Source organism: Falco naumanni, chromosome 19 (genome assembly GCF_017639655.2).
Source record: "Falco naumanni isolate bFalNau1 chromosome 19, bFalNau1.pat, whole genome shotgun sequence".
Lineage (NCBI taxonomy): Eukaryota > Metazoa > Chordata > Aves > Falconiformes > Falconidae > Falco > Falco naumanni.
The window spans coordinates 787766-811047 of record NC_054072.1 but is presented as its reverse complement, the minus strand read 5'-3'; the positions used below and the strand labels follow the sequence as shown (position 1 = coordinate 811047).

At 48.3% G+C, this 23282-nt stretch overlaps 1 protein-coding gene across 4 annotated transcripts in view; it reads right to left on the bottom strand.

Annotated features, from left to right (window-relative positions):
- Positions 1–419: 419 nt before the first annotated feature.
- Positions 420–23282, bottom strand: part of GFPT1 (glutamine--fructose-6-phosphate transaminase 1) — a 39419-nt gene continuing 16556 nt past the window's right edge. For all 4 annotated transcript variants that reach the window (XM_040617843.1, XM_040617845.1, XM_040617844.1 and 1 more), the window contains 15 exons: positions 23014–23072; positions 20901–21035; positions 19963–20024; positions 19081–19160; positions 15398–15503; positions 13867–14030; positions 13163–13258; positions 12729–12826; positions 11385–11505; positions 9094–9251; positions 7108–7222; positions 6637–6764; positions 5724–5891; positions 5244–5405; positions 420–4605 (listed from right to left, as the gene is read on the bottom strand). In XM_040617843.1, the coding sequence (XP_040473777.1) occupies positions 4561–4605; positions 5244–5405; positions 5724–5891; positions 6637–6764; positions 7108–7222; positions 9094–9251; positions 11385–11505; positions 12729–12826; positions 13163–13258; positions 13867–14030; positions 15398–15503; positions 19081–19160; positions 19963–20024; positions 20901–21035; positions 23014–23072 (1697 nt within the window). In that variant the 3' untranslated portion in view covers positions 420–4560. The remainder of the gene's footprint in view (positions 4606–5243; positions 5406–5723; positions 5892–6636; positions 6765–7107; positions 7223–9093; positions 9252–11384; positions 11506–12728; positions 12827–13162; positions 13259–13866; positions 14031–15397; positions 15504–19080; positions 19161–19962; positions 20025–20900; positions 21036–23013; positions 23073–23282) is intronic.

Here is a 23282-nt window from a genome sequence, read left to right as displayed (position 1 = left end):
ATCACAGCATCGGTGCCGTAGTCCCGGGCTTGCACCACAGCCCGTCTGCGTTACCCAAACAGGTTTGTTTCTTGAAAAAGAAACGTCGAGTTCCAGAAGTTGAGGAGCCCATGTAATAGCCACTAAGCACAGGCCACGCTGACTGCAATTTCGTCTCACCTAGCGATAGTTAGATGAGAATTAAGGTACAGGCGGTAATCCCGACTGCTCCACCCTGGGGGTACTTTATGGGCTTTCCTCGGAAAGGGAATTTGGAGTATGTTCTCTATCTCACACACAAAAAGAGAAAAAAAGCCTGGGCGGTTGGGAGGGAGGCGAGTTAAGCCCTGTGTCTTCCTGCTTTGTACGTCCTGCCCTGAACTTTCATGGGGGTTACCTATTTTTAAATAGATTTAACTAAAGACCAGTAATTCCGTTTGTTTAATGTAGGGCACTTGATTTTATTCAAAGGGTGAGATACAAAAAGTAAGCAAAAGGACAAAACCCAAATTGTAAAACACTACAGACAAAAGAAAGACATCTTCTGCATACAGCACACAACAGGAAACAAGATACAGACTGGTCCCCACCAACCAAGCCAGCTGGGTATGTACAGGCAGAGGCAAACGGATCTGGAAGGGAAGAAATGGTGGAATTTGCCACTTCAAATGTCTATTTACATAAACTGAATCAAAGGCAAATAGTTTTCTTTCCTTTAATTCAAACCAAACGCTTCTTTGTTTCTTCTTCCTGTTTCTGATGTAGAGGAGGGACTCTGTGCTTTGAGGCAAGTTTGGTACATTCAGGTAGGATCTAAAATTAGCCACAGCTAAACACTGATGTGCTACCTCAGGTGCTGAATTTCAACGCTCCCTCCACCTGCCACGCTGCCACCAGGCACTACGAGCAGCAGCCAGAGAGGAGAGAAGCCAAACTTTGCACGGAGGTGTTGGTGTTCCTCATGCCTTCAGCTCTCTCGGGCTGCAGCTCAGCCAGACCCAGCATCTCCAGGCTGGGCTTAAGGCTCCTAACCGAGCAGGACTACGGGTCACCTCCACGAGCTCCCTCCCTCTTGACTTGGGAACGGTCCGCGTGAAGCCCCTTCAGTACAGGGGGGTTGAGGCTTCACAAACGCGGGTGTCAAGGCAGCTTTCTGCCAGACCGGCATCCCCGTGAGAGCGGGACGTGGCTACCTTCAGCTCCGAAGGGCCGTGCTGGAACGGAGATGTTGCACCTTGCAAGGAGAGGGCTGCCCAAAGACTGTTCTGGGCTCTTAACAGAACATGCACCCACACGGCCCTTGCTCATCTGACAAACTCCAGGAAGATCTGTCTATATAGCCTGTTCCTTCAGCACGGCGAGGAAGGAAACCCTTTCTGACAAGTCTGCCCCACATACAACTGAATTTTCTGTTGTGTGTGGAATGACCTCACTAGCGGCGTGGAATTTGTCTGAGATCTGCTGGGCAGAAACAACCTGTGCCGAGCTGGAAGTTTTCTGGTCTTTGGTAATTAACAAACCCTAAGACCTACGGGCATGTGCTCCCCTTTAAGCCTCTGCAGACATAGATGAGGAAAACAGTTACTTAAAATAAATTCTGAGAAAAGTATGCAGTAATCGGCAGCTGCTACTCCAAAGGGCAAAGGCTGTTATCTGTATTTACCTGTGGCTCAATTTTAGTGACAGGGCTACTGAATTTTTGAACACCTCAGTTAGGAGGGAGGGAATTTTACTGGCTCAGTAAGCAAAACATTCATTTTGGAGAGCAGAAGACTGACTGGCTGTTAATAAATATCACAAGACATTCTAAACGTTTTCTAAGGAAAAAGAGAAACATCATCTTTTCATCGAAATGCAACACATCTAGACAAAATGAGGTAAGGAAAGCTAAGAAAAGTCCTTTATACATTCTCACTTCACATAGGCATGGCAATTAACAACAATGAGATGCTGAACAGATTCCCTACCATGCTCATCAGAGAAATTCTTCAGAGCAAGTGTGCTCCACAGCATTCTTTGATATCAAGCATCACAATGTCCGACAGCCCAGTTGCAAGTAGCGGCTAAACCTCTGTTTTGGCAGGCAGAGTTTTATACACGTCAGGCGGTTGCTGGCGACTCGCAGAATGCGGGGGGTGAGTACTACCTTACTGCTGACCATGAAGAATCTGTCACGAGTCTTAATGCCTTAAGTTACAAAGAATAAGGATTCGTCTATCACGGCACAAAACAAATAGCTCGGCAATACCTGTACAGTTACACCCAACGTAAGAGCGTCAGACTTACATCTCTAACAGGCTCCTGTTCTTTGGTCCTCTTTGTATACAACGTACTTTCATAAATATTTAACAGCCTGCGTTATCGAACTCTTACTGAATAGCGACTTGTATTTCAACAGGGATGTCTACTATCCTGTTTGCTCGGAGACTTGGTAAGCTAGCGGACAATCATCTGTACAGGGCTAGATAAAAGCAATGCTTGCTGCTTTTCTTCTGAGCAGAATAGGAGAAAAAGCTCTCAAAATAATTCTCTTGCAGGCTACTTTCACACGAGCTCCCATGCTGACGAGAGCACAGCATGTGATACTGCAAGTCCTCGTGTCCTTGTGCTGGGGGGAAACTGCCTCAGCTCCAGTTCCCCACGTGAAAGGTTTGCACAGTTTCTCTTAAGCCAGCTCAGTGGGGGAAAGAGGAGGAGGAGGAAGAGGAGGAGGAACAACAACTGTCTTCAAAGCATTAGCACTGAACATGCGTTGTTTTTTCCTTAAGGACAAGCATCACCTTCAGATGAAGCATGGAAGTCTACTGGTCACGTTTAGGCAGAGGCACGTAACTGTTAGGAGTCAGTGTCTCATAAGCGAGTGCTGTATAAATAAAACGCACTATTTGCTGCTTTGTTCTCAAACAGACACTGGCAGCACAATGTGGTCTTAAATTAATAGTCTGAATACAGTGCTAATTAATACACACCTATCTGGTTTGAGAAGCTGTCTGTCTCCAGGCACGCAGCATTTCATCCCCATAGTAAAACTACGCCTTGAGCTGATACCGAATTGAGTCGCTGCCCGTTCACACAAAGCAGAGCTGCCCCAGCCGCTGGGAACCCTCGGGCTCAGCAGCCACCTCCCGCTGTCCGAGCCACCGGGACGGCCGCTGCTCTGCGACCGTGCTCCTGCGCAGGGAGGACGAGGCTGGGCAGGCAGCCCCCACACCAGCACGGGGCAAGCATCGCTTTACACCTCGGGGTGGGTTTTTCTTTTGATGGTGCGTGTGTAAAGCGAATTCAAAACCCATCAAGCTGGTAGGAAATTCACCTTTTTGCATTAGGAAATACATAGCCAAGTGCCTGTTAATGGCTTTGAAACAGTCAGCGTTAAGTCTTGAAGGTGCATGTTCTGTGTAACTTCTGGTTCTCTGCAAGCCTGCTACAAAACTATTACCAAGGTATCTATTTCTGTTGCGTCTGTCATCTTTTTTTGTCCCCTCCAATTTTAAACCGGCTGGATTTGACACGAGTCACACATGAACTGCTCCTAAATAAACCAGCACCCTCGCTTCCACTAAGGGGCTTTGGCCCTCAGAAAGGGAGCTCTGGGGCCGTCTCTCTGCCGGGGAGGTGCAAGGTAGGAACTTCCTTCTGTCCATTCAGACTAGTAAGTGACCTGCAGCAGCATAAAGCTGGTTCCCTAGGGTGTGTTCATAGTACCACAGTGCTCAGTTCAAGGGGAAAAAAAATCCTCAACGCAGGAAGGCTTCTACTTTTTTAAAAAAAAACAAAAAACCAAAACAGCAACAATAAAACACCAGCACCAACAGAGCACTGCCCATATTCCTCTTTTCCCCCACTTTGGTAAGCATCCGTCCCGAGTCAGCCACTGCTTCCATTTACACTCGAAGGCGCGAGTTCCACTGTCTTCACGGGCACAACTACAGGCATACACTGGCGTTACACAGCGCGCTGTGGCCCACCGAGTCTACGAGATTGTCACTTGCTGGGTATTTGGCATAGATAAAATCCTTCTGAAGCAACATTAATTTTCTCAGCACATTTACCACGTGCCTAAAATTTAGGAGGTTGTGACAGGTCAGTTGAATTCCCTTTTGTACATGAGGCAGAAATTTACCCCAAATGCTTGTTTACTAAAATAATATCTGCACAAGCATGGCGGTAACAGCTCTTGTTCCAGTTGCATGTTCTAGTGTCCTGCTTCACTGCCTGAGAGCATGACAGGTCATTCATTCAATGGGTTCTCATCAACAATTGGAATGAGCCACACTGGATAAGAAACAATGACATTATCTGAAAGTGGAGGGCCCCTTACCTAGAAGACTCAGTAATCCTTAAAGAAAACCATTTAACATCTTTCATGGAGGTCTATTGTTCAAAAAACCCCAAAGCTATTGGCATAGCATGTGGAATCAATTTGACAATCACTAATGTAATGGAATTACGGTGATCTTATACACAAACAATGATTTACCAAAATAAGATTTACCTAGGGGACTTTAAAATCAAGTTATTTTGGTACCAAAAAAAGTCTTTCATTTATTTCCCCTTTGCCCCTATGATTCAGATGATCTTTCACTCTACAGTTACGGACTTGGCCAGATTTCTTGGAAAATCAACCTGCAGAGAGGGAGGAGAAAGAACATGCTTGTGAGTATTTACACACTTTCTTTGTTTGTGTATAACTTTGTCATGTGTGGAACGTTCGTTCTGCGTTTAAACTGAAAGTGACCGAACATATTTTCACGTTAACTTAGGGCAACCGGTGCAGAAAATGTCCGTAAACCTAACCGCTACCACTCCTCTGTCGAGAAGTGAGTTAGTCCTTTTAGCCTGCGCTGTTACAGTGCTCAAAGGATAAAAAGTCACTGTGATAAACGGCAGAGGCCAGTGTCTGTATTAAGATCAAATGCCTAACGCCAGCAGACTCTGTTTCTTTGTCAAACATCCTTCTGCGGGTTGTTACCTTCCTCTTAGCTTCCTACCAGCCGCCCAGAAACTGTGCGCTCATGCCAGAAAACAGACATGTGTCCAAACCCAAACCGCGCGAGACTCTGCCAGGTGTACCAGACCGCCTTCCAGTTTTGTTCAAGCTTCTGTCACGGCCAGCTCTGCCATTTAACTGGGCGTTCCACTAGCTCCAGCAGCTCCACAGACAAACCCAGAGTCTCCCAACAGCACCCAACGCATCTCCTCCAGACCTGCGGGCAGCGAGCGCGAGCGCGGAAGGGAAGGCAGGGAAGGCAGGCGGTACTTACATCGTATCCTCGGAGCACCGCGAGGTGGAAAGCCAGAAGCTGAAGTGGGATAACGCTCAGGATCCCCTGCAGACAGTCCACTGAATGGGGAACTTTGATCGTTCTTTTATTGTTTTTAATTGTCTCGATGTCTTCCTTATCACAAATCACAACAGGTCGCCCCTGCAACAAAGGGAAACGTTGAAGAAAACCAGGTCGGGAAGATCCTTCTCTCACTTCCAGTCATGAGCATCAGTAAGAACTTTTTACCGAGTTTAGAATAAAAACAGCTGGGCATCCCTGTAGCATATTTTAAGGGGCAAACAAACCACACTGGGTCTCTGCAACCTGCTGCAAAAATTCCGCTTGAAATGCCCAGAACATTTACTGAATTCACGTTTTAGGCAGTGACAATAAAGCAACCAGTTTGGGTGCCCTGTAAAGTGCTTGTGTATTAAAAGCAACGTTCCTGATGCGCTGTAAACTTTTACAGGTACTTACCTGCCGTGCAATGACCTGCTGGAGGGCGTTCTGGCACTTGGCGTACGTGTGGTCTCTCATGATGATCATGATAACAGGCATGAGTTTGTCCACCAACGCGAGAGGACCATGCTTCAGCTCACCTGCCAATATCCCTTCAGAGTGCATGTAGGTAATTTCTTTGATTTTCTAGATAGGGAAGAAAAAAAAAAAAAAAAATCATTCATCAAGCTCCGGGCAATACTGTCTGGAGTTTTTTTAACAATCGCTGTGGCTTCTCCCACTCTCTTTGAAAGCGTGTTCTGGCTCTCCTCAGACCCGACGTGCAGACACGCCAGCCTGAAAACCCGGAACAAAGTAGCGCATCTGGGCTGAGCCGCTTGCAAGGCATCACCGCTTACAGCTCTAACACCAACCCCACCACGGGCCGTATGATTTGTGCCGGCCAACATATCTGTCATCACAGCCTCGAACTGGGCAGGCAAAAGCGAAAAGCTGCGTTTGCATGTCAGTGGGCGACAGCTCTTAAAACAACAGGAATCTCCTCAAACGTAAGAACTGCAATATATGGTTTTAGGAAGTACGTGCTCAGTTTTGGATGCTCAGCATGCCTGGAAATGCCACCCCAACAGTTCAAAGAACGGATTTTACTAGGGTGCCCAGTCTGTCACAGTAAAGCATTCCCGATGTGAATGCAGAAGGCACACCCTTTCAGCCCACGGTAGCCTGTGGCTGTTGTGTGACGGTATCTTTACGTGGCCACCTCAGTGGCATCACGGCGAGTTTTAGCTCTCTGACCCCATACGTCAGCCAACATGCCACAACCGTTAGCTGCTTTTACAACAACTTGTAGCCAGTGTTGTTTCCTGCGCGGAAATCTGAAGTCCATAGCTAAGTGTGCTTGAACCAGCTTTAAACAAAAGAAATCTCTTACCAAAGCTCCCTCAAGACATGTGGCATAATGGTAGCCACGTCCCATGATGAGAACAGACTTCTGATGGTATAGCTCTGTGGCTAGCTTCTGGATCTCATCATCCATACTCAGCACTTCTTTAATTAAGTCTAGAAGGAAAGAGAAGAATTCATTGTGTGTGCTTATACGCCTGTGCCTCTCCAACTATACTTCATACACACAGACAGCAGTGATCTGCATAATAAACACTGGACTCCGTGTTATAATAGTCCGATTTCACAGTATTATTTATTATATATATTATCACGGAAATATTCATATTATATATATGAACGTATTAGAGAGGACGCAGTGGTGGAAGTTATTGCTAATTGCCACGCTGCGCGTATCTGATCCCCTCGGCCTTTCAAAGCAAGACCCAGGCATTGCTGAAGTTCATCTGTGCTACTGAGTTTCACCTTGGGAGACGCGATAAACGCGGCGGTTTCCTACCTGGCAGTCCCTTCAGACCACGCATGATTTCCTTGCGCCTCTCCTGCATCGAAATTCTGTCATCGCACATCATCAGGGCAAACATCACCAAAGAGACAAACTGGCTGGTATAGGCCTTGCGGGGGAAGAGAGCGAGAGAACGCGCGTCATTACGACAGTAACAAAACAGTGGCCACCTACGACGTAAAATCCTTAGACCAGCTGCTGACGTTACGCTGAGCACGATACCAGACGGCAGCTTTCACTCCAGTTAAGTGGCAAAGACGAAGGTGAAATTCGCAGGGGAAATCCCATTTGAGCAGCTCTCAGACGGAGGCGTGCAATGGCACGATCTCCTTGGCTCCTAGCGATTAAGATACAAGTAAAATGGAGTATTTCCGAGAAGCCCTGGCAACTATTAGATCCTGGTTTGTGACCATACCCGCGTCCTTCCTCGCTGCAAGTAAACGCTGAAAACACCGAAGACGGAGGGACCTGCTGAGCGGCGACGTGGGGTGGAAGCCCACCACTAACGCTGGGCCAGGACAGGCAGCTGGCACTTGTCTGGACCCATGTAAGGAGCACAAAGGCGGCTGAAAAGGTAACTGATCCGCCACCCCCTTCTTCCAGAACAGATTCTGAACCCTTCACCTTGTAAGGCTCCGTATTTCTCTAAAAGGCCAGAGTGACACAAGTCACTGACCTCGGGGGAAAGTCACCTGCACAGGCAAATGAAATCAGTGCTCAAGTTAAGGAAATTTTATTCCCCAAAACGCGTGAGGCACATTACGAAATGGTCTGTGGTCCAGCCTGGGACTGAAGTTGCTTAGAAGGAAGATGAAGGTCTGTGGTATTTCTGTCCCTTCCTAAGCAACGATCAAACAAACTTTCCCGCGGCTCTCTGTACTGCAGAAGATCTTAATAGCTCTGAAGGAATCTAGGAAAGCTTCGGTTCTGCTGACTAGCAGAGTTCGATATGGAATGTGATCTACTTTAATTCTGTAACCTTCAACTGCACCAAAAGAAACAGCACCCAGCGGTCACGCCACCAGCATAGAGGCTGGCTGTCCCACGCTCTCCAAACAAAGTTCTGGACAACCCTAGGGCAGAATCTTTCCAGGTTTGTATTTCGTATATGCACAACTCATGTAACTACCCGCATCACCAGAGAGAAAATGCCATTTTTCAGTTATCTGCAAACTGTAACGTTGGCTATGTGAAAACAACCCGGGGACAAACAACTCGTTCAAGAGCTTCTTGTAAGAGACTCAAGAATTTTCCATGATCAAATTCCCCAATGAACTATTAAACTCAAATGTGGGTTTTGGCTGAATTTATGTAACAGATTGACATCATCTCGCCTCTAAATATAACTAAATCAAAGCAGATTTCACCATGCAGAAGCACTTCATCAAAATGAAATGCAGCAAAGCAAGTTATTTTATACTGTATCACACGTAGCCAGACGCATCAGCCACGGAATAATTGTTAGGTGGACATAAATACTGGCCTTCTGTAAAAGACCATTCCCCCATTTGCTGGAAGTGTAGTTTTAATAACACACTTTCTCTAGTAAAGCAGTGCCATCGAGGGCAGTTACGTATGGTCAAAGTTCCCATAATCTTGCCCTTTAATTTCCTTTTTCATCTTGGCTTAAATGGACCCTGCACCTCAAAATAAATGATGGCAAAGGGGAGAAAATTCTTGCCTCTTAGGGGATTCTTCCCTCCGAGAACCCTTTGTATTCAATGTCTAATATTGCTTCCTTATAATATTTATTTTCAAAAGGAAAAAAAAAAACCCAAAAAACCACCCCTTTGCAAGATACAAGAAAAAGAAAGTTAAGTGTTGCTGGGCACATGGTCTCATTAACTCCACAATCATCAATAGCAACCGGTAAAAGGGGAACAGGGAGCACTCGGCAGAGGACCCGCTGCAGCCAGCACCTGCAGGAGGAGTTTCAGTAACAATAACATCGACAGTGAAGTCCGTGAACTCGTGACTTACCTTGGTACTGGCCACCCCGATCTCCGGCCCAGCATTGATGTGGACGCCACAGTCCGTCTCCCGTGATATGGAGCTGCCGACCGTGTTGGTTATTCCGACGGTTAAGGCTCCCCTCTCCTTGCAGTACCGAAGACCCATCAAAGTGTCTGCTGTCTCACCTGGGAAGACAGGGATCGACAACGCTGCAGTTGAGCATCGGTTACCGCTGTCACTGCAGAAGCCGGAATTGACAATTGTAAAATTTTAAAACGTAAAATTGCAGTGGATTTCCCAAACAGAATCTTAAGAGGTTTGCATTTGCAAGTCAAAAGGAGTTAGTAGTTATTTCAGCCCCCAAATCAAAGGAGTTAGTAGTTATTTCAGTCCCGGAACACTGTGTTTTAACCCTAAAGTGAAGACAGGGAAATCTAGAAAACACAAAAGCTAAGAATAATACCTGGTTTAAGAAAAAGTTGGTATTCTGCCATGGTTTTGGTTGGTTTTTTTTGTTTTTTTGTTTTTTAAAAAAAGGCAGTTCAAGTGTATCTTTAACAAAAACCACTTTCTTCCTTTTCCTAGTTAATAAAAATTCACTTGAGGCAGGGTTAAAACCGTGTATCAGGGCTATCTGGACGTAACGCAGCTGATGCGCAGAGCGGATGCCATGGCACGGTTACAGCCCGCCCCGGGAGCACTCCCACCACCCTGCTGCCCCGGGAACTCACGGAGCTGTTGGGCTGGTGGTGCTCACCAACAACCGAGAGCTTCCAAAAACCTGTTGTCAAAGAGGTTACGTCTAGAACTAATTATCCCTGTTCAAAATCATTTGCACCATGCAAACACAAGCTGGCTTTGATCCATCTTTGCTTAATGTGTTGATTCAAAACCTCTAGATGTAAAGGAAGGCGAAAAAGTTGGTTTAAACGAACACGATGGGGGAGGAGGGGGAGAAAACCTTGTGCTGAGGGTCCCTGCAGCGCCGCTCGTGAGCTGAGTGCCAGAGATGGGACTAGAAATAGAAGCTACTGCGTGTTCCACCTAGCGCTGCCGGTCTGCTTGTCCTACAGGGCACACCTCTGGAGCGCTCCTGCGTGTGTAAGGTGACAACAGAGCACAAAAACCCCCCAAGGTTGGTTCGGCACACTTCTCCTTCAGGACACCAATGCATAACAACTGCTCTGCAAGCTGCGCTACTTCAGGTCGTGTAGGGTGGGAATCTACGGCTAGAAAAACAGATCTATTGGGGGGGGGACACGACTGGGGTTACTTGAGCTCAGTATTTACTTTGGGTTTGTATCGCCTGATGACCAAGCTCAGGTTCCAGGAAAACCTTTGTGAGCTTGCCACAGCCAACCCTTCAGGGGAAAGATGCATCCCGCGGCGAGCCCTCAGCCACGCTCCCCGCCAGACTGGGACAGCACAGCTTCCAAGGGGAAGCAGCAGCATCTGCATGCGTTGTCAAAAAAAAAAAAAAAACCAACCACCAGGGAAAACTTGAACATGAGCCCCCTATAAAGACAGGATACTCTGAATTACTTGATACCGAGAATTAAAAATTGCTACCAAAAGAGTGTTTTAACCTATGGAGAAAAAATAACAACCGGTTTTAGTATCAAAGCTGAGTATCAGTTATGAAAGTCTACAGTGGTAAACACAACTAAGAGGGAAAAAAAAAAATACTGTGGTTTTGTATTGCACTTGTCCTTGAAAATCTTTTGGATGTGACACATTGCTGCTTTTTCTTTTTTTAAGCTTCAGCGTGTCTTTTATCTCACATTCCATTCCAAGGTTGCTGTATTTTTTGATACTTGTAATAGTTTCATTTCTTTTATGGATCGGATCTATATAGCTTTGTATTATATATAGCTACAGATAGCTGGATAGATAGTTCTCTATTTGGTATGTATAGCTACAGATAGCTAGATAGATATTATATATATAGCTATATAGCTCTGGATTTGGTAGAGCTTTAACTAGAGAACTAAAACTACTCAACAGAAACTATCGAGTTGCCTTTACCCAGAGCTCAGCAGCATTTTTTTTTAGTCTGTTGATTGACGGAATATTTCCTCACAGAGAAAGGAAACAAAACTACCGTTCCCATAGGTAAGACTCAGCTAAGCCAAGCCCTGCACCAGCACGCAGATGGACAGGAGGAGAACCTCTCCGTTTCTCGTACGTGCGTGCCAACTCCTCCTCTCACACGTACCACATGCGATCCTACAGGCAGGCGCCAGAATTTGGCCCCGCTGTCTCTTCCCTCCCAAGCCAACGTTTACAGGGAGCGAGTGGGTGGTGAAGTGAGACCGTACCTGACTGGCTGAGGAAAAAGCAAACATCATCTCTGAAGACAGGGGTGTTTCTGTCCAAGAAGTCACTGGCTAGTTCGACCATAACAGGTAATTCAGTCAGTTCTTCCAGAACCTGACGGGTCTGGGAAAAGGAGATGACAGAAAATGACATATTGCATCACGTTGAAAAAAAACCCAAGTGTTTGGAGCACCAAAAAAACCCTTCTAGCTGCCACACACTGGAAAATATTGCTATCAAAACACCACGTAAAAATCAGTGCTGGATTATATTTTAATTACTCAGTACACCCACACTCGAGTCGCACAGCTACCCCTGTGGAAAGTGACACTGCTTCTGGCACCACAGAAAGCCCGGGAGGCCAACACCTCCCTCACACACAGACTGTTCTTAAATAAGCCTTGATTATTATATGCTGCTACGTATACATATAAATAAATATAAATATATAAACTATATAATAGGGGGTTATCCTGCTATCAGACTACAACTTGCATTACTGAGGAACTCAGAAACCACCACCTGTATCCAGGTCAAGCCACAAACTTGTTTTGGCTAGTGGAGGGATTAACTACTAACGTTATCTTACAGAGCTAATGAACAAAGATGAGCACAAATTTTCTTTCCCGGTCCTTGCACGTCAGTTAACATAGCTGCATTTTTGCAGCATTTCTGGGAGAAGCAAAAGGGCTCCTCTGTGAAGCTGCAGAGCACTTTTAATTGCAACATTATGGGCTGCCAAGCTAGAACCCAGAAAGGCTCCGTCCACAGCCATCGTGCTTTAGCCAGACCCTGACCAGAGAGAATCCCACAAAGGCTGCACGCACAGTGAGGCACAACGCTGACCCCCCCACTGCACGGGGCAAGCAGGGCGATGTCCGAGCAGGAGCCACCTCTGTCTGCGCCAACAGCAAAGGAGGAAACCCCCTCTGGCTCATGGCAGCCCCTACACCTCGCTGCAGCATTTGCATTCTTCTCTTTCCCTGCCTCCTTCTGCACCGCCTCTTTCCCTGCCAACTCTCTTTTATGACAGAGCAGGTTTTGTTTTGTCAAGCCTTCTGTAGCAATGAAAGTCACAGGTGAGATTTTTCGTAAGAATTCAAGTTCTTCAGCTTTTACTTCCTCATGCTGTTGCTGGTGAATCAAAAGCCTGGTGCATGCAGCTTTCAAAAGGGTCTTTGTTCATCAGTGTGCACTTGTTCAACCTTAACCTGCACTCACCCCCTAACCTGCACTCACCCCCTAACCTGCACTCACCCCCTAACCTGCACTCACCCCCTAACCTGCACTCAACCCCTAACCTGCACACACACACTGTGGCTCACAGATCAAGACCGTCCACTTACCGCAACTCCAGCGTGATAACTTGTCCCACAAGCGATAAGGATTAAACGACGACACCTCTGAATCTCCTTAATGTGATCCTTCAACCCACCAAGATTTACTGTAAGCAAGATTCAGAGAGAAAAATTAAGGTGGCCAGGTAGCAGGAAAACCCTCAGCGTGACTGGCGCTAACACGCAGCATGTTACAATCTCCATCGGCCACTTTGCAAAAAAAAAAAAAAAAAAACAAACAACATTGCAAAAACACTGCCACAAGAAGTAATCTTGCCACCAGCACACGTAACGCTGGAAGCGCTCCCTGAGAGACACGCACGTTGTCTTCCACCAGCGTGTTTTTATCTCCCATGTCATCACCTGCTTCCTCCCCTATAACTACTGGGAATCACTACTAGGTACTGAGCTGTCAAAAATAAAGGAGGCTTAAGCTCAATTACCCGTGTAGTCATCAAAGTTGACCCTTCCTCTCATCGTATTAACAACAGATTCTGGCTGTTCAAAAATTTCCTTCTGCATAAACGAGCTGAAGTTACCTATAAAAGAAAGAAAGAGGCAAGAGATATGAGAACACGTTAAATTACCTCCTAATAATTCATATTTTTCCCCATGTATGTAGGGAAAAGCTTGGACCAGAGTCACTAACAGGCCGGTTACCAGCCAGAAATTATTAAGCTGACGCTTCTTTCTCTGCCAAAGCATCAGCTCATCACGAGTGCTAGATTCAGGTTATTAGAACGTGTCAATGAAGGGTCAGATCCGGAATGGCGAGCCTACCAGGGATTAATCTTGGAAAAAATGGATACCTCCAGGGAGGAGGCAAAGTTCTCAGCCCCACAATCCCCTCATCATGGCCTTAGCAGCTAGAGGGAACGTTGCACTAGACGTAAGGACAAATTTTTTTCACCGTGAGAGTAATAAAGCACTGGAACAGGTGCTCAGCCAGGCTGTGGGATTCCTGTCCTTGAAGATACTCCGAACTTGACGAAACGAAGTTTGTTAACACTCTGATCTACTTGGCCCTGCTTTTAACGCAGGGATGGGACCAGATGACCTCCAGAGGTCTTCTTCAACCTGACTTACTCTGTGGCTCCAGGGAGAGCACCCTGCCCCTCTAACACAGGTGACATCCAAAAGATTTTACCCTTCATAATTTGCTGAAGTTCCATCTGCAGGGTTTGCACGGCGCGTCCAGGGTGATCGCCTGCTGTGCGTTTAATCCGGTGGATGGAAAGACGGCCATCGACCACAGCTGCTACATCATCATCTTCAAGGAAAATCACTCTGTTGGTATGCTCAATGACGGCACTATAAAAGCATACACCATTTGCCGTAAGACATCATCATCCTCCAGCGAAAGACGGGGCTACAGCCCTATTTAGAATCCAACATACAGCTTTCGATTCAAGAAAGTTCCTCATTTCAATGGAATTTCTTTTAAAAATCAGACGAGTGCTGTAAAGTACATTTCCACACTGCCAACAGAACTGGATTTTTTCCACCCAGCTCATTATTAATCTCAGTGCCTGCTTTAAGAAGAAACCACGAATTCCTCAGACAAAGCAGCACGTGCAGCAATGTGATCTAACCGTCAGGAGCTAGGGAGTGGAAGTCGGGAAGACGGCAATTTGCCCGAGCACGCAGGGCGCGCAGCTACAGGTGCAGATTCCCGTCTCGTTTTTGCCAGCGATAAGCCATTGTCCCTCCCTGCATCTCCTTTTCCCAGTCTGTGGAACTAGGGGCAGCTTGGCCACCTGTTAAAGTACTCCGAGATCTGCTTAGAGGCACTCTGAGAATTAGGGACTATGGAACGCCTTCCCTGCCTGCGGTTTGCTTGGGGAATGTCAATATTGCAATTACCAGCGGGGTTTAAAAATCTCCGGCCAGGTTTTAGTCCGTACTCCCTCTGAGCTGAACGAGGCAAGCCGTACTGAAATACATCGGCTCCCTCTTTTCGTAGCTTTTGTTCTGACCTTGGGCAAGTCACTGAAAAGCTCTCCAAAATCAGAACGCATCGGGGTGTCCTAAGACTCTCCAAAATGCTCTGACGAGGAGAGCTGCAGAAGTCAGCCACAGCAGTATTTTTACATTTCTGGAGCAGGTACTCGTTTCCCTACTACAGAGAGAACCAGAAGCTCTTGGTAGGGCTGCTGTCGAGTTAAGTCTTCCCTCTCTCCACTGGGATTAAAATAAGCCACCTTTGATGATGAAGGAATTGCAGGCGTGCAGAGATCCCTGGAGAATCACCGCAATTCTCCTGGTAATTAGCACAGGGATCCCTGGAGAATCACCACAATTCTCCTGGTAATTAGCACAGGGATCCCTGGAGAATCACCGCAATTCTCCCGAAAACGAGCATCTGTCCTGTTAATTTAATTTAGGTCAGTACTCTCTCAGGTTTCCCATCACACACCTTGGAAATCTTTACCGACCTGAAGAAGGATACCACCACTATTCCAAAGTGCTCGTTGGTTTCTTTAACAAACTCTCACCTAAACCCACCTTCGTCTCTTTCAGGGCTGCACACGGTAATTAGTGCATGTTTGTGAAGCAATGGCCACACAGACATCATTTACTTTATTCATAAAGAAACCAGAGCCCCCCCAGCTCGCCTTGGCCTCAGCTTTAAACAGCACATTTTTTGTATACGCTAAAAAGACCCCGGACAACGTTACCTAGCATCTGAAGCAAAGTAGTACTCCACAGCCTTCTCCTCGACGGGGAACAGGCAGGTGGTACTGTCCACACGTGACAGGCTGCAGCTCCCCTTCTTGTCCTTACCTAGGGGACAGCAGGATCAGGCGCGGCGCCCGCGATGCCCCAGCCAGAGCAACCCCGGCGCGGTAGCATCACTGTCACCACCGCAAGCGGTTACAGCAGATTGAACGGCGCCGATGGGGGAGGGCAGCCCTCGTACGACTGTGCCCTTCCTCAGTTTGCTTGCAAGGGTCTCGTGTGCTTCTTAACGAAGTCGGGAAGCGCAACGTTAGCGCACGACAGTTGAGTTCGAACACAACATTCAGTAAAATTCAAATGAAAAGTTTAGATGTGGCTCCACTAGGAGAAGAGAATTCAAGCTGCTTTACGAGCGGTCACATTTACCAGGTTTTCCCAGTTGAATCTGCCCTCTTTATCATTTTAATTCGCTCCTGTTTCACTAACTTCCCCGAGGCTCTGCAAAATCAAGCAGGATTGCTCTTTCTTTGCCAGTTCTTCTCAGCAGTGGGGAAATTCTTTCAGAGCTGCCACCTGCGCACCACACTGTCCCACTGCGCACCGGCAGATGTAACCCAAACCTGGTTTTGTCTGGCTGAGCTAATGGGTTCAGGCAGAGACCAGGAAACCCACGATTAAGTACTCGGCGTTGTTCCTGAGCTATCGAGTACAACCGCCTTGTTCTGATCCAAAAATTGCACAGCTGGTAAACTGCTGCGAGTATCACGCTACTACCAGGGAAGGATCTAGGGGTACCGAAGGACACCGGAATAAGAGTTGACTTCTGAAAAACTTGTACTAAGCCTTTTTAAAAGTTCAACGTTTCACCAGGGATCCTTTCTGAAGTATTCTGGCAATTCCCAATTCTCTCTGATCCTCCCCCTCCTCTTTAACTGCAGAAAATCCTTCTCGGTGGCGCAGCTCATCAGGAATGCAGATGAGGACCACAACACCTACTGCTCAGCGCTGACCGCGCACAAAATTATTTGCCCGTCACCGTGCACAGTATGGTACGGGGTGGGGGTGGATTAATCAGTTTATCTAGCACAATGTGCTTACTGCTGAAGAATACCAACTTGAAGTTACTCTGTTCTATATTTATTCTATAAGCTCTGATGTTGGGTTTCACCCACTGGATACCAGTCTGACGCAGTGATGTAAGCAGAGCTCAGGATGTTTAGATTTACGCTTCTGTAAATGAAAACGCGAAGAAAAAATACTGCTTTCATGTTGATACTCAATAAGAAGGTTCTACTCAGCCAACAATTTAGAGCCCTCCAGTTACTGAGTCAGCAAATGAGGAAAACAGCTCCCGTGTTGTTGAGCTGAGACAGGACAGACGGATTTGTTGTTGAGAGAGGACAGAGCAAAGGTGTTAGTGGCCGTTCTCCAACGGAAGCACCCACACTTGATCAAAACACGCAAATTTTGTTTCTCAGAACAGAACATTTCCCTGCGTTGACTTTACTATGTTGCATTGCCTTCCTATGTTACAGATTCTACACCGAGCTGCGACTGGAACGTGTGTGTGCTGTGCACAGACACGTGCACTATATATATATACACACACACATATATATATAATCTCTTACCAAGGAGTGGTCAAAGAGTTACAGTGAGTATGATCAGCCCGTTGTGGCTGTTACGTTACCTATGCATTTGTCCAGAGACTGGCCATTTATCTCTAGATAAACTGGATTGTTGCTCTACAGCACCTACCAGCCAAATACTGGAATTTAGAGGCAACACAGAAGTAATCTTTTAATCTTTTCCCTTCTAAATCAAAGAATGGAAACATCACAGAGAATTAACAGGTGGAGGAAAAAGCGGGCGGGGGGGTGAATTTTTCAGGAAGGGCTTAGTGGCCGTGACAGCCGAGGGGCTGCGGTTCTTAAAGCCGCTGGGAATTAAGGTTAACCTGACGCCAGAATCTGACTCTAAATACTTCACGCTGACTTAAGAGAGAGAACGTTTGGTAAAAAGAAACAAGACCTCGCCTAACGTTTGGATTCAGGCAAACCAGCTCCTGAGAGAGAACACACACAGTTCGTCTTTCAACAGAGTGAGGTTCGTTTCTCCCCCAGCGCAAGAGCCCCAGGCCACTGTCTGCTGAGGGTGGAATCCCATTTATTTACAGCAGCCAAGAATCGGGTCCTTTCCTCTTACAGAAAAGCACTCTGCTACTTTAGGTGTGAGCTCAGCTCATCACATCACATATGACGGGTTAGCCTTTAAAAAAAGTAAGTACTTAATGTGAATTAAAAGTGGTTCACTCAGATGAATGAACAAAGGGGATGAAGTTCCAGCTTCAGGTCAACCTTACTGCTTCTGCCAGAAGCTGCAATTCAGACTCACACTACGGTCAGGAGGGAGGACGTGCCTCTTCGACAATCTGAACGCCAGAAGGAATTTTGGAGAATATCTGCATTGGGATTATTAGCAGCCTCCCATCTAAATGGGATGGGTGGACTGACGGGTGGATTTTCCTGTGTGCTGCTCATGGGGTTTCTGATCAAGAAGTAATTTCGATTGTCCCACTTGTTTCCCTACACTACACAGAAAGCAATAACCACGTACTAAAGAGACAATGCATATTTGTCTCATTGAGGATTCCTTTCCTAAGGAACTGGAAGATTTGTCTGAAATTTCAAGTATTAAGATTTTTCTCCGGTAGGCACATTCCTCCATTTTTATGGATATTCCATCAAAAGAATGATCCACAGATTGTACAGCTGAAAGTGTAATTGGAAAAAAAAACTCACCAAACTTCAGATAATCGGGGGGCGGGAAAAGCATTACGTACATACATTCAGGATTACTGCTAATTATCGACCACCACCCAAGCGTAAACACAGACAAAGCTCACTGGGACTGGCTCTCCACGGTGCACTGCGGCAAGCTATCGTTAGCAACACCAGTTGCAAGTAGTAAGACGCAGCGTGACAGTAAGTCCCTTCGGTCGCTGCAGTGCTTAGAGAACGAGTCCAGTGCCCAGTAACCCAACGGGGTCAGACTCCTCTGACAAGGGTGAATTACGGGATAACTCTTGGCCACTTCTCATTTGCAAGGGTGCAACTATGTGCCTACAGTGGTAAAACACACGTGTGAAAGATGGATGGACAACACCAATACAGATTGCCACACGAAGGGGAACAGCATTCTGCTTCTTACAAATTATGGTGGGGGGCAGGAGAAAGGTTTGAGAGAGGGGAAAGCCCACAGCCTGCAAAGCATTCGTCATTTTTGTCCTTGAAAACAAACAGGTCCATAAACACCAATATGCCACCCACAAAATATGAACTGATATATCTAAGTTTAACCATACCGTTAACTTTACTACACTGAACTATTCTATTTCGTTCTATTCTACTGCATTAAGATGTGTTTTCCTTGCAACCACCGGACGTTAGGGCTTTGATTATAAAACTAGAGGCTAACTGGAGCTACGTGGTGGTACAGCACGTGCTTAAAAACTTACTTAAAAAAAATAGAATCTCTTTCTTATAACGGTTTAAATTACAGATGAAAGTTTAAAAGTGGAATATGTATTCCAAAGCGTGCAACTGTGAAACTCCACGCTTGTACGTGGGTCCCTGCGTGAATGGAACGTGGTTCCTACGGGGAAGGGGGTGCACACACTCACCCGTCCGGTAGAGTATTGGGATGTGGTCGGTGGAGAGCTTGTGCTCGCTGCGTACTCCTATGAGCAGGGGGCTGCCTCGCCTGCAAGAAGACACCGAGTTACAGCCCTCAGCACCCAAAGATTCATCACCTTGACACCCGACCTGAAAGGACTGTTGTTCTCCAGCACAGCAATGGAACCGAACTTTAACACAAACCCAAAAGCGAGCTCCTCCCAGAGAAGATGTTGGTGCTGCAAACACAGGAGGCCTCAAGATAGAGCAGACTAACCTCTGAATAAACACAACACAAGGACATGAGGAATCTGGCTCAAGCTTAGCCAAAACTCTGCAGGAGTAACTGCAGGCCCACAGCCACCTGAACCAGGAACGTGCTGGCTGTTGCTCGCCGTACGTATCCGCAAACGGCTGCTGGCACCGAAACTCAGAACCTGTTTTAGGCACAACATGGTCAAACCGACCCGACTGATGCTGACGTTTAACAGCGGGGCAGACCTGAGCACCAGGCTGGCCCCGCAGAGGACTTGTCCGAATGCTGCCACACGCAAAGGAAAAGATAAAACCATCTCCTTTCAAATCTCTCACAACCGGAGTCTAAAAAAAAAACAACAAAAAAACAAAAAAACAAAACCAAAAAACCCAAGCAAACAGCTGTTCCAGAGCAGTTGGGGTACGGGTGGTCAGCAAGAAATTTTCAACACATTTCTGAGAATGTTTTTGTTATGATAAATAAGAAAGGAGAGAAAGGAAACGGAAAGCAAGAGCCACCCTCACAGCATGATGAGAATAACCTCTACTCCACTGCCTTCTAACTTGGAGGGATAAAAAAACCAAAAAGCACATCCTGTGCCACAAAAAACGTTCTTCCCAACAGCAACGCTTACCTGGTACCGACGGCTTGCCCAGGGTAATGAACACTTTTGAATACGAGGGCAAAAGCACCTTCCTGGAAGAAAGGAAACACAAACTGGTTATCCCTTTGCCTGAAGCCTGGGCCACCACGCCGGGATTCCCAGCACAGAAACTGCACCCCCGTTTCTGCAAACAGGTAAGAGAGACCGAACAGGGAGCTTCACCGCCGCCTCTTCACAACCGCCAGGCGCGGGGGGCTCATTCTGGCAGGCTGTGTGTCCCCCCGAGCCCGGGCAGCTCCTCCTCATCCACGAAACGAGCCTTCTCAACTCCCCGCCGCTGCCCTGGGGCAGCACGGCCGCTCGTGCGAGGGTCCCGCGTCAGTTCAGGGTGCGGCGAGGGGACGGACGACGGCAGAGCGTTGGGAAAAGCGGCGCCAAAGCGCTGGGGCGTCTGCTGAGGTGCGGTGCCACCGAGCGCTCTGCGGAGCCGTGGCAGCCCGCCCGCAACACGGGTTCTTGGTCTGCTGCCAGCACTGCTCCCGCCGGGCCCAGCACTGGAAAACCCTCCCGGAGGGGGCACCGGGAGGGGGCAAGCTGCAGCTGGGCGGGGGTCCTGCGCAGGGCAGCTCCCACAAGAGGCCAGCATCTCCTCCCGATGCAGCTGCGGGAAGAGCCGAGGAACTTACTCCCACTGTCCCCCCAGCCCTGCCACCCCCCACTCACCACCCCGCGCCCCAGGAGGGGCTGCCTCGGGGGGCTGCTGGGCCCCCACATTTCGACATTTTTCACGTGAGTGTTGACTAACATTAAAGAAAACCGAATATAGGTCTGAGATGAAGAAGGGTCAGAATGACAAAGACCCTCCGTAACGCGCGCCACAGAGCGCCCGCGCGCGGCGGTGCAGCACTGCAGCGCACCCGTTAGCGTGCGTCCGTCCCCAGCCGTCCCCGCCCCGCTCCCAGCATTACCAGCTGCTGGATGACCCTCTCCACCAGGGTGGTGAAGCTGATGTCGTCGCTGTCGCGGTTGTCGTACATGTACTTGACCAGTTTGGCGATGCTCTCCGTGTCCGTCTCCGACTCGAAGTCGTAGCCCTTGCTCTCCTGCAGCGACAGCACACGTTGGGTAACCGGCCCGCTGCCTTCCCTTCCCACCTTGCTTTTCCTTCCTTCTTTCCTTTTCTAATATTCTTTTCCTTCCCTTTCCCCATCCTTTGTTCCTGCACTTCCTTTTCCTTCCTGTCTCATTTTTCTTTCCTATCTTCCCTTCTCCTTCCCTCCTGCATGTCTGCTTCCTTCTATTCCTTTTTTCCTTCCCGCCTTAAGTCCTACTTCCTTCTTCCCTGCCTTTATTAGTCCTTCCTTCTTCCCTTTTCCCCTCTCCTGCTATTCTCCTTTTTATCCTTCTCTTTTTTCCTGCTTTCCTTCCTTTTTCCTGCCCTTCCTTTTTCCTCACTCATCTTCCCTTCCTTTCCCCCGTTCTCCTGCATTTCCTCTCCTTGTCTTTCTTCCCTTCTCTCCTGTCTTTTCCCTTCTCTTTTTTCCTTTCCTTCCCCTTCCCTCAGACTCCTTCTCCTTCCTCCCATTTCCTTTTCATTCCCTTCCTTCCCTTCCTTTTCTCGCCTCCCATTTCCTTCCTTCTTCCTTTCTCATCTCCATTACTTCTTCCCTTCCTTTTCCTTGCCCTCCTTTTCACTTCTTTTCCCTTTCATCCCTTCCTCTTTGCTTTTCCTTCCATCTTTCTCCTCCATCCAGATGTACTTCCTCCCTTTTCCTCCTCCCCCCTGCCCCGTCAGCGGGAGGGAGGGAGCAGGAGGGTACAGGCAGGAGCGGGCGCGGAGCAGCGTGCGCAGGAGTAGAAGGGTAAGTGTGAACGGGAGAGTGAGCGTGCACGTGGGGAGCGAGAGTGCAGTGAGTGCACGTGCTAGTGCAAAAGGGAGGGGAGAGTACGTGCGTGTGAGTGCAGGCTGAGCGTGCCCATACCGTGAGTGCACGTGGAGTGAGTGCAAATGCAGAGCGAGCGTGCACACCTGTGCTCCCGGAGCCAGAGCTGGGGCAAGCAAGTGACCACGAACAGAGAAACGAGTGTGAGCGGGGGGTGAGCACGAGTGGAAGAGTGAGAGTGAGTGCAGAGTAAGTGGGGAAGCAGGAATGGAGGCATGAGTGGGGGATGACTGAGTGCGAGGGGTAGTGTGAGAGTGCAGGAGTGAAACGGGGGGGTGGGAGTGAATGGGAAAATGAGCGAATGGAGGTGAGTGTAAGAGTGAGTGGAGGAGTCAGTATGAGCAGGGGAAGAAGGGAAGGAGGCGAGAGTGTGGAGGAGCATGAATGGGAGGTGAGCAGAGTAGGAAAGCGTTGGGGGAAATAAAAGTGTGTGAGAATGAGTGGGTGAGCAAGGAGGAGTATGTGTGAGTTTAAGTAGGGGAGTGAGGATATGAGTGGGGGAGAGAGCGTGAGAGTTGAGTGTGAGCAGGGGAGCGAGTGTGAGGGTGGCACGTCAGTGAGTGCAGGGGTAGTGGGTCTGAGCAGGGTGAGTTCAGGAGTGTCCTCCTGAAACGGAACAATGAGGGGCGTGTGAGTGGGGAGTGTGAGCAGTGTGAGTGTGAGCATGTACGTGGGGAACCAGTGGAGGAGTGGGAGTGGGAGAGAGTGGTGAGGGAGCACAAGTGGGCAGTAAGAGTGGGGGAGTGTGAATGGAGGAGAGTGAGTGTGAGGGGGAAGTGTAAGCTGGGGTGCGTGAGCAGAGCCGTGAGTGAATACGAGAGTATGAGTGAGGGAATGCAGTGAGTGCGGAGCGTGTGAGTAGGGGAGGGTGAGTGTGAGTGAGATAGGGAGGGACTGGGGGGATGGAAGTGTGAGGATGTACTCAGAGCAGGAGGCAGTGGGAGAGTGTAAGTGCAAGTGGGAGTATGAGCGGAAGAGTGAGTGGGAGAACAAAAATATGAGTGGGAGGATGTGACTGGAGGAGTGTGAATGTGAGTGGAGTGGGAAAATGTGAGAATACAAATGGGGGGGTCAGCCGGGGGCTGAGCAGGGGGGTGAGCAGGGGGGTGAGCAAGTGTCGTGCGCGGGGGTCACTCACCAGGAATTTCCGCAGGTCCTTGTAGTTGGTGATGATGCCGTTGTGGATGACGATGAACTCTGGAGGCAGAGAACGGCCCCGCTCAGCCCCCGGCCGCGTGGCACGGACGGCACCAGCCGCGTCACCACCGCGCTGGGCAGAACCGAGCGCCGAGCCTCGTCCCCCCGGCGTGACCCCCCGGCTCTGCCCCATTTGGCGTGGCCGGTGACCGGGAATGGCAGACGATGACAATGACCCGGGTGGGCCCAGGGCTACGGAGATCCCGCAAA